Source organism: Pezoporus flaviventris, unplaced genomic scaffold, assembly GCF_033815535.1.
Source record: "Pezoporus flaviventris isolate CSIRO_AGI_PZ_B2104156 unplaced genomic scaffold, CSIRO_AGI_Pfla_v1 ptg000699l, whole genome shotgun sequence".
In the NCBI taxonomy this organism is placed as follows: Eukaryota; Metazoa; Chordata; class Aves; order Psittaciformes; family Psittacidae; genus Pezoporus; species Pezoporus flaviventris.
In genome coordinates, this window is record NW_026893244.1 from 1682 (window position 1) to 19421 (window position 17740).

Below are 17740 nucleotides of genomic sequence, written 5' to 3' on the forward strand. Positions count from 1 at the left end.
CTAAGGACACCCCAGGACCTCATAGATGGGGTTGGGGGGGGATGGGACCCCAGGACCCCAATATAGGGGGGGTGGGACACCCTGAAGTCACCCATGAGCAAGATGGGGTGGAGGGAACATCCCAAGAGAGTGGATATAGGACACCCTAAGGACACCTCATGACGCTCAAGATGGGGGGGGGGGACACCCCCTAAGGACCCCCAGGCCCCACTCTGTGATAGTGGGGGACCAGCAGGACCCCTTAGATGGAGTTGGGGGGGGGACACGCCCTCCCCCAGCACCCTCCATATGGACCCTATGATGGTGTGGGGGCCACCCCATGAGCTCCAATGGGGCAGAGGGGGCTCCCCCATGCCCCTGCCTGCCTCTTGTTTGTGTGTGTGGGGCTGGCCCCAAATGCCCCATGGGGGGGGCGGGGTCAGAGGGGCAGGATCTGCTCCAGGAGGCTCCGGGATGCCGGGGGGATCCGGTCTGGGAACTTGACCTCGAACTCGATGACCAGGTCCCCGCGCTGCTCCGGGGCGCGCGGCAGGGGCAGGCCCTCGCCCGGGATGCGCCGCTTGACGCCGGGCTTCAGGATGTCCTGGAACACCATGGGAATGGTGCGGCCGTCCAGCGTCGGCGTGTGCACCGTGCACCCGCACAGGGCCTGCGGGGACAGCGACGGCCGATGGAGCCAACCGGCACCCAACGGAGCCCAGCGGCACCCAATAGAGCCCAGCGGCACCCAATAGAGCCCAGCGGCACCCAACAGAGCCCAGCGACACCCTACGGAGTCCAGCGGCACCCAATGGAACAAACTGGCACCCAATGGAACCCAGCGGCACCCAACAGCACCCAATGGAGCCCAGCAGCACCCAATGGAACCAACCGGCACCCAATGGAGCCAACCAGCACTAAATGGAGCCCAGCAGCACCCATTGGAACCAAACGGCACCCAGTAGAACCAACCAGTACCCCATGGAGCCAAACGGAACCCAATGGAGCCCATCAGCACTCAATGGAGCCAAACGGCGCCCAGTGGAGCCAACCACACTCAGTGGAGCCAACCACACTCAGTGGAGCCAAGTGGCACCCAAGGGAACCAACCAGCACCCAATGGAGCCAACCAGCACCCAATGGAACCAACCAGCACCCAATTTAGCCAAGCAGCACCCAGTGGAGTCAACCACACTCAATGGAGCTGAATGGCATCCAACAGAATCAACCAGCACCCCATGGAGCCAACCGGCACCCAATGGAGCCCAGTGGCACCCAATGGAGAAGGATGGCACACAACGGAACCAACTGCACTTAACAGAGCCCAGTGGCACCCAACGGAACCAACCAGCAGCCAGTGGAGCCCAGCGGCACTCAATGGAACTGAACACCACCCAAAGGAGACGAGCAGCACCCAATGGAGCCAACTGCACCCAATGGAGCCAACCAGCACCCATTTGAGGCAACCACAATCAGCAGAGCCAACCAGCACCTAATGGAGCCAACCAGCACTCAATGGAGCCAACCTGCACCCACTGGAGACAAGCGGCACCCAATGGAACCAACCACACTCAATGGAGCCAACTGGCACCCAACGGAGCCAACCACCAGCACCAAGACGAACCCAACCTCAATGTCCCCACCATGCCCAATTTTCAGCCACTACCTCCCCACCATGGCCAGAACCAACCTTCACCCACTACATCCACACCAAGAGCTACCCAGCTCTGATACCCCCATGAAGACCAACCCGACCTTGACATCTCCACCATGAGCAAGACTCAACCCAACCTTGTCATCTGCACCATCACCAAGACCAACCCATCCTTGATATCCCCACCATGACCATGACCAATCCATCCTGATGTCCCCACCATGACCAAGATGCAACCCAACCTTGTCATCTGCACCATGACCGAGACCAACTCATCCTTGATGTCTTTGCCATGACCAAGACCAAACCAACCTTAATGTCCCCACCATGACCAAGACTCATCCCAACCTTGTCATCTGCACCATGACCAAGACAAACCCATCCTGTTGTCTTTGTCATGACCAAGACCAAGCCATTCTTGATGTCCCCACCATGACCAAGACTCAACCCAACCTTGTCGTCTCCACTGTGACCGAGACCGACCCAACCTTGATGTCCCCTTCAAACCAATCCAGTCTCGCCATCCCCACCATGACCACGATCAACTGATCCTTGATGCTCCCTCCCACCATGATCCCAACCACGCGCCCACCTCCCGGAGGCTGATCTTGGCCGGGTACACGATGTCGGAGCCCTCCCTTCGGAAGACCCCATGAGGTTTGTCCTTGAGGACGAAGACGACGTCAGCGGGGATGTTGGTGGGGGTCTGGTCTCCTTCTTTGGGGAAGGTGATTTTGGTGCCTTCCTTCCAGCCCCGCTTCACTTCGATGGTGAGGATCTTGTCCTCGTTCCTCACCGTCTTCCCGTCGGGATTGAGGCGCTTGTGGGAGATCTTCATCTTCTTGGTGCAGCCGCTGTAGATCTCCTCGAGGGAGACCTTGAGGTCGTAGAGGACGGGGGGGTCCTGGCGGCGGGCGCCGGCCTGGCGGGCACGGGGGAAGCCCACGTGGAAGGTGGTGAAGGGCTCCTCGTCCTCATCGTCGCCGTTGCGCTGCACGAAGAAGGTGTCGAAGGGGTTGCGGCCGTCGAAGAACTCGGCGAACATGGCGTGGGGGTCCCCCCGGAAGGTGTAGGTGAAGGTGGGGCCATTGGGGACCCCCCCGGGGCCCGAGCTGGGGGTGCCCCCCTTTAGACCTGGCACAGGGAGAGGGGGAAGGGGGGGGAAGGGGTGGGAAAGGGATGAAGGGGATGGAGGGAAGGGGATGGAGGGGAGGGGATGGGGAGGAGGGGATGGGGAGGAGGGGATGGGGAGGAGGGGATGGGGAGGAGGGGATGGGGAGGAGGGGATGGGGAGGAGGGGATGGGGGGGGAGGGGATGGGGGGGAGGGGATGGGGGGGAGGGGATGGGGAGGAGGGGATGGGGGGGAGGTAAGGGGATGAAGGTGGTAGAGGGATGGGGATGGGGATGGAGAGATGGGAAGGAGACCGAGGGAAAGGAATGGAAGGATAGGATGGGACAGGGATGGAGGGAAGGGAATGCAGGTTAGTGACAGGATCCCTGCTGAATGCCGGCGTGGGGCAGGGTGTGGGGCTGGGCATGGAGCTGGCTGTGGGGCAGGCTATGGGGCAGGGCATGGGGCTGGGGCTGGGTGTGGGGCAGAGCGTGGGGCGGTGGCGCTGAGGGAACCGGTTCTACTCGGGCACAGACGCCGCTGACGGCCCTAACAGGCCCCAACAGGCCCAGCCGGCTCCAGCATGCCCCAGGCTCCTGCCCCACTGCCGGCCCCATAGCCTGCCCCACTGCTGCCTGCTCCATGGCCTGACACCCAGCCCCACAGCTGGCCCCATAGCCTGTCCCACTGTCAGGGTCATGGCTGACCCACCGACAGCCCCATAACTGACCCACTGCTGGCCCCACAACCTGCCCCACTGCTGCCTGCTCCATGCCCTGGCACCCAGCCCCACAGCCTGCCCCACTGCTACCTGCTCCATGGCCCAGCACCCAGCCCCACTGCCGGCACCATAGCCTGCCCCACTGTCAGGCCCAGGCCTGCCCCACTGACAGCCCCATAGCTGACCCACTGACAGCCTCATAGCCTGCCCCGTGGGCCTGCACCACTGTCCCACTGCCAGCCCCACTGCCTGCCAGCCCCATAGCCTGCCCCACTGCCAGCCCCATGGCTGACCCACTGACTACCTCATGGCCTGCTCCACTGACAGCCCCATAGCCTGCCCCATGTCAGGCCCAGGCCTGCCCCACTAACAGCCTCATGGCCTGCCCCATGGGCCTGCACCACTGCTCCACTGCCTGCCTCACTGCCTACCAGTCCCATAGCCTGCCCCACTGCCAGCCCCACAGCTGATCCACTGCCAGCCCCGTAGCCTGCCCCACTGCCAGCCCCACGGCTGATCCACTGACAGCCTCATGGCCTGCTCCACTGCCAGCCCCATAGCCTGCTCCATGTCAGGCCCAGGCCTGCCCCACTGACGGCCTCATGGCCTGCCCCATGCGCCTGCCCACTGCCTGCCAGTCCCACCGCCTGCCCCACTGCCAGCCCCATAGCCTGCCCCACTGCCAGCCCCAGGCCTCCCCCACTGCCAGCCCCACAGCTGCCCCATGGCTCACCCTCCTCCCCGTACTTGTCGAAGATCTCCCGTTTCTTGGGGTCGCTGAGGACGTCGTAGGCCTCGGCCACCTCCTTGAAGCGCTCCTCGGCGCCGGGCTCCTTGTTCTTGTCCGGGTGGAAGCGCAGCGCCTGCCGCCGGTACGCGCGGCGCACGTCCTCGCTCGAGGCGCCGCGGGGCAGCCCCAGCGTGCGGTAATAGTCCTTGCCCATGTCGCGATATGATCGCGATCGCGGACCCGGTCCCGATCCCGGCCCCGCCGCCGCCTCACTGAGGCGCAGCCGGAACCTTCCAGAGCCCGCCGAGCGCCTGGCACCGCCCCCGCCGCGCATCTGCCAATGGGAGAGCGCTACGCCACGCCCCTCCGCACGGCTGCCAATCGGAGAGCGGTGCGTCGAGGAGAGGGGCGGGGCGGGTGGTGGAGGTGGGAGGGGGGGTGGTTGCCATGGCAACTGTGACAAGCTGCCATTGGTACCACCTCTGCCTCCCCCCCGGGAGAGCGTCACTATGGCAACGCGTCGGCATCACCCGCCATGACAGCACCGTCACCATCACCCACTGTGACACCCTGTCACCCATAGACACCCTGTCACCCCTAGTGACACCCTGTCACTCCATAGACACCATCATCATCACCCATAGTGACACCCTGTCACCATAGACACCATCATCATCACCCATAGTGACACCCTGTCACCCATAGACACCATCATCATCACCCATAGTGACACCCTGTCACCCATAGACACCATCATCATCACCCATAGTGACACCCTGTCACCCATAGACACCATCATCATCATCCATAGTGACACCCTGTCATCCCTAGTGACACCCTGTCACCCATAGACACCATCATCATCACCCATAGTGACACCCTGTCACCCATAGACACCATCATCATCACCCCTAGTGACACCCTGTCACCCACAGACACCATCATCATCACCCATAGTGACACCCTGTCACCCATAGACACCATCATCATCACCCCTAGTGACACCCTGTCACCCATAGGCACCTACACCCGCAGTGACAGCCCGACCCTGCCTCCTACAGCCACCATCATGCACAGCACCAGCATGGGGACATGGAGACACTGGGACACAGGGACATGGGAATATGGGACATGGGGATATGGGGTTATGGGGATATGGGAATATGGGGATATGGGGATATGGGGACATGGGGATATGGGGATATGGGGTTATGGGGATATGGGAATATGGGGATATGGGGATATGGGGACATGGGGATATGGGGATATGGGGTTGGGGATATGGGGTTATGGGGATATGGGGATATGGGGTTATGGGGATATGGGGATATGGGGTTATGGGGCTATGGGAATATGGGGATATGGGGATCCAGTGACATGCAGATATTTGGTTCTGGGGATATGGGGTTATGGGGATACCGGGAATATGGGGATATGGGGATACAGTGACATGCGGATATGGGGTTATGGGGATACGGGAATATGGGGATATGGGGATATGGGGACATGGGGATATGGGGATACAGTGACATGCAGATACGGGGATATGGGGATACAGGGACATGAGGATATGGGGTTATGGGGTTATGGGGATATGGGGATACAGTGACATGCAGATATGGGGATATGGGGATACAGGACATGAGGATATGGGGTTATGGGGTTATGGGGATATGGGGATATGGGGACACGGGGATATGGGACATGGGGTTCCTGAGGCCCCGCCCACCCGAAGCCCCTCCTCTCTGCCGTCGTCCCGCCAGCCTATTGGCTGCCTCCTCCTTCTCCCACCCCCGCCTCCTCCTCCCATTGGCCACGGCGCGCTCAGGAGTTCCCGTTGCCCAAGCAACCGAGAGGGAGGGGGCAGAGTGCAAGGGGCGGGACCGCCGCGAGGGTAGGTGGGAGGGGGGGCCACACCGCGCGCGCTGATTGGTTGTTCCCTCCCAGCCCCGCGGCAGCGATTGGCGGGGGCGTGAAGAGGCGGGTGACGTCAGCAGGGGCCGCCGCGCGGGAGCAGCCATGAAGCACTACGAGGTGAGCGGCGGCACCGGGGGCCCGGGCCCGGCCCCAACCCGGCTCCAGCCCCGGGACCGGCCCCGATCCCGCTCCCGGCCCCGCTCCCGGTCCCGGATCCGGTTCCAGCGCCAGGGACCCGCGAGGCGCCGCTGCGGTGCTGCGCATGCGCCGGGCACGATGGGCAGCGCCAGGGACAGTTGGGGGGGGGGGGTATGTGCGCATGCGCTGTGCGGCGGTTGGGTGTCCCCTATGGCCCTGTATGTGCACTGTACATGGTGTGTGCATGCGTACAGGGTGGGCCTTTATCGGTTATATATGGCATATATGCACTATGTACAGTGTGTATATGGACTGTATGTGTAAATACAGTATGTACGGCATGTATATAGCATGTACAAAGTGTGTATATAGTATGTATACAGTGTATATATGCCATATATATAGTATATATGTTATATATACTATATACATATTATATATAGTATATATACATATTACATATAGAGTATATGTGCAATATATGTAATATATAGTAGATATCGTGTATATATGCTATATAGTATATACAGCATGTATATAGTGTATATATGGCACATATATAATGTATAGTGTCTGTACTATATATGTATAGTATATATAATATATATCATATATACTGTATGTATAATACATATACATAGTATGTATCATTTATAGTGTGTATATGCCGTACATATAGTATATATAGTACATATACTTAGTATATATCATATATATTGTGGATATATATTGCATAGATGTAGCATATATAGTATATATAGTACATATACCCATTATATATAGTATATATATGGCACATACATAGCATATATAGTATAAATACATGTATATATACTACATACACAGTATATATACAGTGTATATATAGTATATATAACACATACCCATATGGCACATGTAGCATACACAGTCCCAATATACAGCTGTCGCTATAGTGGGGTCCCAGGGGTGCCAGGCCCCATTGGGTGTCACGGGTGACCGCCCCGTCCCTTTATGGGAGTCCCAGACCCCCTTTGGGTGTCCCTAAGGGTGCCAGACCCCCTTTGGGTGTCCCGAGGGGACAGCCCCCATCCCCAAAGCCCCATCCCATGGGTGCCAGCCCCTATTTGGGTGTCCCCAAGGCTGCCGGCCCCTATTTGGGTGCTACCACATAACACACACTGCACACCCCCCCAGCACACCCCATGGGTGCCACCACCCTCAGGGTACCTTGGGGGTCCCATTGATGGGGGGGGGGTGTCCCTCCTTACCTCCTGTCCCCTGCGTCCCCTTCAGCACCGCCTCCCTTTGCCCCTCATGGCCACCTCCAGGGCCACCTTTGGGGCCACCATGGCCAAGAGCCACCCCATGACGTGATGGCAATGGGATGGGTGCCATTGGGTGGTGATGCTTGGGGGGGGGGGGGGGTGCCTTTATATTTAGCAGCACCCTGAGGCCCGATCAGGTTTCGGGCCGTGCCCAAGGGCCATGGAGGGGGCCCCGGTGGCTCTGTCCCCATTGCTGGAGCTGTGGCACCGGCCTCCCCCCCCACCCCCCAAGAAGCTCAAGAAAGCCGCTCTCTTCTTCGAGGTGGAGATCCTGGATGCGCGCAGCCGCCAGAAGCTCTGCTTCCTTGACAAGGTACCCATGGACCCCCCCACCGCCCCACAATGGGCTGAACCCCCCCACTGCCCACAATGGGGTGACCCCATCATGATGATGGGGATGGGGGGGGGACACACAGCACCCATCCCCTTTCCTTGCCCTCCCCCATCATAGGTAGAGCCTCATGCCACCATCGCCGACATCAAGAACCTCTTCACCAAGGCCCGTAGGTGGCAGCTGGGGGCACCCATAAGGGACACTGGGGGCACTCATAGGGGGACATTGGTGGCACCCATAAGGGACACTGGGGGCACCTATAGGGGGTCATTGGGGCATCCATAGTGGGGACACTGGGGGCACCCATAGGGGGGACATTGGTGACACCCATAGGGGGACATTGGGGCATCCATAGGGGGACATTGGGGGCACCCATAAGGGGACATTGGGGGCACCCATAGGGGGACATTGGTGGCACCTGTAGGGTGGACACTGGGGGCACCCACAGGGGGCCATTGGGGCACCCATAAGGAGACATTGGGGCCACCCATAAGGGGACATTGGTGGCACCCATAAGGGGACATTGGTGGCACCCATAGGGGGGACATTGGTGGCACCCGTAGGGGGTCATTGGGGCATCCATAGTGGGGACACTGGGGGCACCCATAGGGGGGACATTGGTGACACCCATAGGGGGACATTGGGGCATCCATAGGGGGACATTGGGGGCACCCATAAGGGGACATTGGGGGCACCCATAGGGGGACATTGGTGGCACCTGTAGGGTGGACACTGGGGGCACCCATAGGGGGCCATTGGGGCACCCATAAGGAGACATTGGGGCCACCCATAAGGGGACATTAGTGGCACCCATAGGGTGGACACTGGGGCACCCATAGAGGGACATTGAGGGCACCCACCCCGGGTGCCATTGTTGTCCCCAAGGGGCCACCAGCACAGTGTCCCTTGTGCCCTGCAGATCCCCAGTGGTACCCAGCCAGGCAGTCCCTGCGGCTGGATCCCAGTGAGTGATACCCAGGGGATAATGTGGGTCTATAGGGGTTTATGGGGTGTCTACTGGGGGGTCTGTGAGGGCTTATGGGGGGCTATGGAGGTTTTATGGGGGGTTTACGGGGGTCTATGGGGTGTCTATTGGTGGGTCTGTGGGGGTTTATGATGGGCTATGGGGGGTTTATGGGGGTCTGGTGGGATCTATGGGGGGTCTATTGAGGGCTATGGGGGTCTATGGGAGGTTTATAGGGGTTCTGTGGGGGTCTATTGGGTGTGTGGGGGATCTATGGTGTCTATGGGAGTCTATGGGGCATTTCTTGGGGGGTCTGTGGGGCTCTATGGGGCCTATGGGGGGTCTATTGGGTCTGTGAGGGTCTATGGGGTGTATAGGGGGGTCTTTGGGGGTCTATAGAGTCTATGGGGTCTATGGGGGTCTGTGGGGTCTCTGGTCACCAGACTGTCCCTGCAGAGGGCCGGTCGCTGAAGGGATGAGGATGTGCTGCAGAGCCTCCCCGTGGGCACCACGGCCACCTTCTACTTCCGAGACCTCGGGGCACAGATCAGCTGGGTGACGGTGAGGAGATGGGGGTCAGGGCTCCGTCCCCAGCTTCTGGCACAGCTCCTTCATCCATCATCCAACAGCCATCCTCATCCATCATCCATCCATCATCATCCATCATCCATCCATCCATCATTCATCCATTATCCATCATCATCCATCTATCATCCATCATCATCCATCCATCCATCCATCATCATCCATCATCCATCCATCATCATCCATCATCCATCCATCCATCATACATCCATCATCATCCATCATCCATCCATCATCATCCATCATCCATCCATCCATCATTCATCCATCATCCATCCATCCATCATCATCCATCCATCCATCATCCATCCATCCATCATCATCCATCATCCATCCATCCATCATTCATCCATCATCCATCCATCCATCATCATCCATCCATCCATCATCCATCCATCCATCATTCATCCATCATTCATCCATCCATCATCATCCATCCATCCATCCCTCCATTATTCATCCATCCATCCATCCATCCATCCATCCATCCATCCATCCATCCATCCATCCATCATCCATCATCCATCCATCCATCCATCATCCATCCATCATCCATCCATCATCCATCCATCATCCATCATCCATCATCCATCCATCCATCATCCATCCATCATCCATCCATCATCCATCCATCATCTATCCATTCATCATCCATCCATCCATCATCCATCATCCATCCATCCATCCATCCATCCATCCATCCATCCATCCATCCATCCATCATCCATCCATCATCCATCATCCATCCATCATCCATCCATCATCCATCATCCATCCATCATCTATCCATCCATCCATCCATCCATCCATCCATCCATCCATCCATCCACCATCCATCCATCCATCCATCCATCCACCATCCATCATCCCATGCACCCATCCGTATCGTTATGCCTCCATGTCCATTTCCCATGCCCCCCATCCCAGCTCCCACATCCCTATTCCAGGTGTTCCTGACGGAATACGCGGGGCCGTTGCTCATTTACCTGCTCTTCTACTTCCGGGTCCCCTTCTTGTATGGGCCCCGCTACGACTTCACCGCCAGCAGGCACCGAGTGGTCCAGTGAGTGCTGGCAATGGGGGGCAATGGGCTAATGGGGCAATGGGGGCAATGGAGTAATGGGGGGGTCTTGGAGGGTACTGGGGAGGGGGGCCTCAGCACCTCACTTGGATGCAGCTGGATCTGGGGAAGGGGGGGGCAGAGCTGTCCCCTATATCCCCTATATCCTCCCATGTCCCCTATGTCCCCTATATCCCCTATATCCTATATGCCCCCCATGTCCCCCCAGCCTGGCCTGTGCCTGTCACTCCTTCCACTACATCAAGCGCCTGCTGGAGACCCTCTTCATCCACCGCTTCTCCCATGGGACCATGCCCCTGCGCAACATCTTCAAGGTGAGCCCCGGACCCACCCCCCTCCCCATGCCCCTCCCACCCACACGGTGTCCCTTTGACGGGTGCTGCCATGGGGGTGTCACCCATGGGTGCTCTGTGTGTGCGTGTGTCCCCCCCCCCAGAACTGCACCTACTACTGGGGCTTTGCTGCCTGGATGGCCTATTACATCAACCACCCGCTGTACACCCCCCCTGGTGAGTGCTGCCACCCACTGTCACCCAGCACTTCACCCATGCACTGCATAGGCCTGCTGGGTCACCATCACTGTCACCATCACCCATCCCTGTCACCCGTCCCCTGTCACCCATCAGATCACACCCCCATCAGTGTCACTGTCACCCATCAGCCACACGCTGCATAGACCTGCTGTGTCACCATCACTGTCACTGTCACCCATCCCTGTCACCCATCAGATCAACACCCCCATGGGTGTCACTGTCACCCACTGTCACCCATCACCCATGCACTGCATAGACCTGCTGTGTCACCATCAGTGTCACTGTCACCCATCCCTGTCACCCATCAGATCAACACCCCCATGAGTGTCCCCATCCCTGTCCCTGTTCCCCCACAACCTATGGGGACACTGCAGGGGGGGGTGTCCTTGTCCCTGACCCCCCCCCCACCTTGTGTCCCCTCAGCCCTATGGGGATGATCAGGTGAAGCTGGCACTGGCCATGTTCCTGGTGGGTGCTATGGGGTGCTGGGGGGCCTATGGAGGGCTACGGGTGTATTGGGGTGCTGTGGGGTGCTGGAGAAGCCATGGGGTGCTATAGGGTGCTATGGGGTGCTGGGGGGGCTATGGAGGGCTATGGGGTGTGGAGGGGGGGGCTATGGGGTATATTGGGGTACTATGGGGTGCTGGGGGCCATGGGGGGTGCCTTGGGAGCTATGTGGGCTATGGGGGCCAATGGGGTTCTGGGGGGGTTCAATGTGGTGCTGGGGGGAGCATTGGGTGCTAGGGAGTCCTGGGGGCTATGGGGTGTTGGTTGGGTCTATGGGGTGCATTGGGGTGCTGTGGAGTGTATTGGGGTGCATGGGTGGTCTGTGGGGTGCATGTGGTACTATGGAGTGCATGGGGCTCTATGGGGTGTATTGGGGTGCTGTGGGGTGCATGAGGGTCTATGGGGTACATGGGGGGCCTATGGGGTGCATGAGTGTCTGTGGGATGTATTGGGGTGCTATGGGGTACATGGGGGTCTATGAGGTGTGTTGGGGGTCTATGGGGTGCACACCCCCTCCCTTGACCCCCGCCCCCCAGTTTTGCCAGCTCGGGAACTTCTCCATCCACGTGGCCCTGAGGAACCTGCGCCCCGCGGGTGAGGACACGGACACGGACGTGGTCATGTGTGTGCTGGGTCACATGTGTTCTTGGTCACGTGTGTGCTGGGTCACATGTGTGTGCTGGGTCACGTGTGTGCTGGGTTGTGTGTGTTGGGTCATGTGTGTGCTCGGTCATGCACATGCTGGTTCACGTGTGTGCAGGTTCACATGTGTGGGGTCACGTGTGTGCTGGGTCATGTTTGTGCTGGGTCGCAGGGGACACACATGGGGGTGTTGCACACGGGGTCACACGCACGTGTCAGGATGTCACATGCTGCACACGTCACACGTGTTACATACATGTTACGTGTTGCGTCCATGTCCCATACAGGCTCCAAGACACGCAAGATCCCGTACCCCACCCGCAACCCCTTCACGTGGCTCTTCCTGCTCGTCTCCTGCCCCAACTACACCTACGAGGTGGCACCAGGGCCATGGGGGGCAACAGGGGTATTGGGGGCACTGGGGGGGACTATGAGGTGTACTGGGGGGCAATGGGGGGACTATGAGGTGTATTAGGGGGCAATGGGGGGGTACTGGAGGGCAATGATGGGGGTATTGGGGTCACTGGGTGCCATTGGGGACCACTAACGGGTGCTGCCCCCCCCAGGTCGGCTCCTGGATCGGCTTCACCATCATGACCCAGTGCCTGCCTGGTGAGGGGGGAGCACTGCCATGGGGCGGGGGGGGGGGGGGGATTTGGGGGGGTCATTGTGATTGGGGGACAAAATGGGAGGTGTCACCTCGGGGGGGAACCCTGGAGTCTCCCCATGTCCCCCCCTTGTCCCACCCTGGGCTCAGGGTCCCCATAGCACCCATAGCCCTTGTCCCACTGTCCCCATTGTCCTCATTACCCCCAATGTCCCCACTGCCCCCAATGTTCCCATTGTCCCCATTGACCCTAATGTCCCCATTGGCCCATTGTCCCCCATGTCCCTATTGCCCCCAATGTCCCCAATGTTCCCATTGCCTCCAATGTCCCCGTTGCCCCAAATGTCCCCATTGCCCCCAATGTCCCCATTACCCCCATTATGCCCATTGCCCCCAATGTCCCCATTGCCCCCATTACGCCTGTTGCCCCCAATGTCCCTGTTGCCTCCAATGTCCCCGTTACCCCCAATGTCCCCGTTACCCCCAATGTCCCCGTTACCCCAATGTCCCCATTACCCCCAATGTCCCCATTGCCCCCAGTGTCCCCCATGTCCCCCTGTCCCCGCAGTGGCTCTCTTCTCGCTGGTGGGCTTTGTGCAGATGGCCATCTGGGCGCAGGGCAAGCACCGCAGTTACCTGCGCGAGTTCCGCGAGTACCCGGCCCTGCGCTCGCCCATCGTCCCCTTCCTGCTCTGAGCCCCCCCACCCGGGGGGGCACCCAATGGGGCACCTTGATGGGATACTCAATGGGACACCCCAACGAGACACCCAATGAAAGACCCCAATGGGATAACCAATGGGACACCCACTGGGACACTCAATGGGCACCTCAATGGGGCACTCAGTGGGATGCCCAATGGGACACCCCAATGGGACACTTAATGGATACCCAATGGGACACCCAATGGGATACCCAATGGGATAACCAATGGGGACACCCAATGGGACACCCCAATGGGACACCCAAAGAGATACCCCCATGGGACACCCAATGGAACACCCCGACATGTCCCTGCAGCGAGCCTTGGGGACACCCAGGTGATGCCCTGAGCGCTGGGGACATGGGGACAGGAGTCCCTTGTCCTCTCCATGGGGGACACGTGGACACAGACCCATTGGGGCGTCCCCATTGTTCCCGTGGGGCTGTCACACCGTGGGGCTCCCTCATTGTCCCCTGTCCCTGGCAATAAAACACGAGGAGAGCTCTGGGTGTTTATTTAGGCCTCACGCCTGTGTCACGTGGGTGTCACATGGGTGTCACGTGTGCCCTCGTCATGCGTGTTCCGCCGCCGCCGCCGCCTCTTCCCGCAGCGCCGCCGCTTCTGGCGCTGGAGCAGGCGCCGCTCACGCTCAAACTCCTTCATGCGCATCACATAGCTGGGAACACGGGAGTGACACGGGAATTACATGGGAGTGACATGGGAATTACATGGGAGTGACACGGGAATTACACGGGAGTGACACGGGAATTACATGGGATTTATGTGGGAATGACATGGGAGTTATGTGGGAATGACACGGGAATGACGAGTGACATCGGAATGACAAAGGAATTGACATGGAGTTACATGGGAATGACGCGTGAGGGACATGGGAACGACATAACCCATATCCCATACCCCATATCCCATGCACCCCACACCCCATATCCCATACACTCCACATCCCATACCCCATACCCCACACCCCATGTCCCATACATCCCATACCCCACACCCCATACCCCATATCCCATACATCCCATACCGCACACCCCCCGCCCCATATTCCATCCCCCATACACCCCATATCCCATACCCCACACCCCATATCCCATACATCCCATACCACACACCCCCCGCCCCATATTCCATCCCCCATACGCCCCACACCCCATATCCCATACCCCGCACCCCATATCCCATACATCCCATACCCCACACCCCATACCCCACACCCCACACCCCATATCCCATACATCCCATACCGCACACCCCCCGCCCCATATTCCATCCCCCATACACCCCACACCCCATATCCCATACATCCCATACCGCACACCCCCCGCCCCATATTCCATCCCCCATACACCCCACACCCCATATCCCATACATCCCATACCGCACACCCCCCGCCCCATACTCCATCCCCATACACCCCACACCCCATATCCCATACCCCACACCTCATATCCCATACACTCCACATCCCATACCCCATACCGCACACCCCCCGCCCCATACTCCATCCCCATACACCCCACACCCCAGCATCCATCCCCATCCCCTACTCTTCGTGCTCGCAGGCCTCCCAGCGGTGCTGCAGGTCCCGGCAGATCCAGGGCTCGGGGAAGGCGTCGCGCTTGCACCGGAGCAGCTTCACCAGGTGATGGGCGCAGAAATCGCGCTGCTCCAGGGGCACCCGCGCCGCTGCCAGGACCTCCGGGGAGGCCACCATGGCTGGGGGGGGGCACGGGGTCAGTGGGGGGCAATGGGGGCAATGGGGGTAATGGGGACATGGGGGGGTGATGTGGAGTTGGCACACTGGGATGTGATGTGCTCCTGGCGGCCCATAGCACCCACAGCAGCCACAGCAGCCACAAGCACCCATAGCACCCACAGCACCCATAACAGCCACAGCACCCATAGTACCCACAGCACCCATAGCAGCCACAGCATCCATAACAGCCACAGCACCCATAGCAGCCACAGCACCCATAACAGCCACAGCACCCATAGCAGCCACAGCACCCATAACAGCCACAGCACCCATAACAGCCACAGCACCCATAGCACCCACAGCACCCATAGCAGCCACAGCACCTACAGCACCCCATAGCACCCACAGTACCCATAGACACCCAATAACCCCCATAGCACCCTGAGCACCCACAGCACCCATAGACACCCTGTAGCCCCCATGGCCACCCCACAGGCCCCATGGCCACCCTATAGCCCCCACAGCACCCATAGACACCCCCTAGCCCCCATGGCCACCCCACAGGCCCCATGGCCACCCTATAGCCCCCACAGCACCCATAGACACCCCCTAGCCCCCATGGCCACCCCACAGGCCCCATGGCCACCCTATAGCCCCCACAGCCACCCCATAGCCCCATAGCTACCCCATAGACCCCTCATAGCCACCCCACAGCACCCACGGTGCATGCACAGGTCACCCGGAGGTCACCCGGGGGTCACCCGGGGGTCACCCCAAGGTCACGTGGGGCACTGACCGCGCGGGCGGCGCTCCGGCATCCCCAGCTCGGGGGGAACGAGGGCACCCGCAGAGGGTCCGGCTCCGTGTCCGCGCCCCCCAGGTAGGCGCCGGGCCAGGTGCGCGCCCATGGCGGAACGGGAACGGGAACAGCGGGAACGGGAACAGCGGGAACGGGAACAGCGGGAACGGGAACAGCGGGAGCGGGAACAGCGGGAACGGGAACAGCGGGAACGGGAGACGGAAACGGCGGCAGCAGCGCGAGCCCGGAACGGGAAGCAGCGCCACCGGAAGTGGCGCCCGCCCGGACCTTGATACGGGAGCACCCCCATTGTGGACCCCACCTCCTTGTGGACCCCTCCCCCACCAAGACCACTACAACCCCCCCCTCCCCCCCATAAATGCCCCCCCCAAAGCTGGACCCCTCCCCCCCAAACCTGCTGGAGATGGGGGCCCCCCCATGACCCCCCCCTCCAGGACCCCCCCCCAGCTGGGACCACCCCTCCCCCATCCAGGACCACCCACCCCACGGGGGGGGGGGGCGCCTCTATGGACCTAAAGGTGCCCCTCCCCCAATCACCCTTAACCCCCTCCCCTCATTGACCCCCCATGACATTAATGCCCTCCCCCCATAGGGTGATGGATGAGGGTGCCCACCCCCCTCCCCCCTTTGAGCTTTGCTGAGGGGGGGGGGCTGGAGCTGCCCTGTGGTGCCCCAATGAGACAGGACCCCCCTCCCCCCCCCGGTGCCAACCTGAGCCCCTCACTGACCCCTCCCCCCATCGCACTGACTACCTCGGGGGGGGGAGGGGGCACAGCACAACCCCCCCCGTCACCGTGTCCCTATTGGGGGGGTCCTGTGTCATCCCCCCCTCCCCCCCCGGGGCTTCTTTTTGTATCTGCCACTAATGGGGATTTTACCAGAAAGGGGGGAACCCAACCCCCACCCCGAATTCCCTGGATTTGGCACCATTTGACCCCCCCTCCCCCCCCCCAACTGGTTTTTAACAACAGCTCTGGCCCCATTCCACCCCTTTTTGGCCCAAAGCAGAGCCTGGGAAGCTGCTCCTGGGGCAGAGCCGTGGCCTTGGATCCGGGCCTGCGGAGGCTCCGGCTGCCGGATCCCGCTTCCAGGCCCTGGGATTTAAGGACGATCCCTTCCCTTCACCCCCCCGCCCCCAAAACCCGGGGTTTTGGGGCAAAAAGCGGCGGGTTTGGGATCAGCGTGGGATCAACCCTCAGCAGGGACCTTGCTCCATGGGGATGCTGCTGCTGCCCCCCCACATCCCTCATCCTTGCGGTCCCTTGGGCACCCTCCTGGTCCTTTGGGGGGGCTCCCATGTGCCTGTTTGAGCCTTGGGGTGCCCCCATCTGCTTCCATTGCCCTTTGGGGGTCCCCACCATCCACGTTTGGGTGGCCCCCATCTGCTTCCATTGCCTTTTGGGGGTCCCCCCATCCACCTTGGGGTGCCCCCCATCTGCTTCCACTGCCCTTTGGGGTCCCCCATCTATCTTTGGGTTCCCCCCATCTGCTTCCATTGCCCTTTGGGGGTCCCCACCATCCACGTTTGGGTGCCCCCCATCTGCTTCCATTGCCTTTTGGGGGTCCCCCCATCCACCTTGGGGTGCCCCCCATCTGCTTCCATTGCCCTTTGGGGTCCCCCATCTATCTTTGGGTTCCCCCCATCTGCTTCCATTGCCCTTTGGGGGTCCCCACCATCCACCTTTGGGTGC

At 60.2% G+C, this 17740-nt stretch overlaps 2 protein-coding genes and 1 pseudogene across 2 annotated transcripts; 1 reads left to right on the forward strand and 2 right to left on the reverse strand.

The window, feature by feature from the left end:
• Positions 1-410: 410 nt before the first annotated feature.
• LOC133264194 (dnaJ homolog subfamily B member 1-like) lies at positions 411-4412 on the reverse strand. The gene is made up of 3 exons (XM_061444132.1): positions 4200-4412; positions 2226-2767; positions 411-649 (listed from the first exon to the last, which is right to left on the reverse strand). Exons 1-3 carry the CDS (start codon positions 4408-4410, stop codon positions 419-421), a joined length of 984 nt encoding a protein of 327 aa, XP_061300116.1. The 5' UTR covers positions 4411-4412; the 3' UTR covers positions 411-418.
• A 1727-nt stretch (positions 4413-6139) lies between these two features.
• On the forward strand, positions 6140-13522 carry LOC133264195 (very-long-chain enoyl-CoA reductase-like). The gene is given in 14 exon segments (XM_061444133.1): positions 6140-6230; positions 7821-7871; positions 8010-8061; positions 8812-8856; positions 9313-9329; positions 9331-9417; positions 10389-10504; positions 10731-10836; positions 10959-11031; positions 11480-11523; positions 12099-12156; positions 12492-12580; positions 12771-12816; positions 13380-13522. Coding segments are annotated over 14 exon segments (927 nt in total). The 5' UTR covers positions 6140-6215; the 3' UTR covers positions 13508-13522.
• Positions 13523-14046: 524 nt separating this feature from the next.
• On the reverse strand, positions 14047-16137 carry LOC133264193 (NADH dehydrogenase [ubiquinone] 1 beta subcomplex subunit 7-like; annotated as a pseudogene).
• Between the last annotated feature and the right edge of the window lie 1603 nt (positions 16138-17740).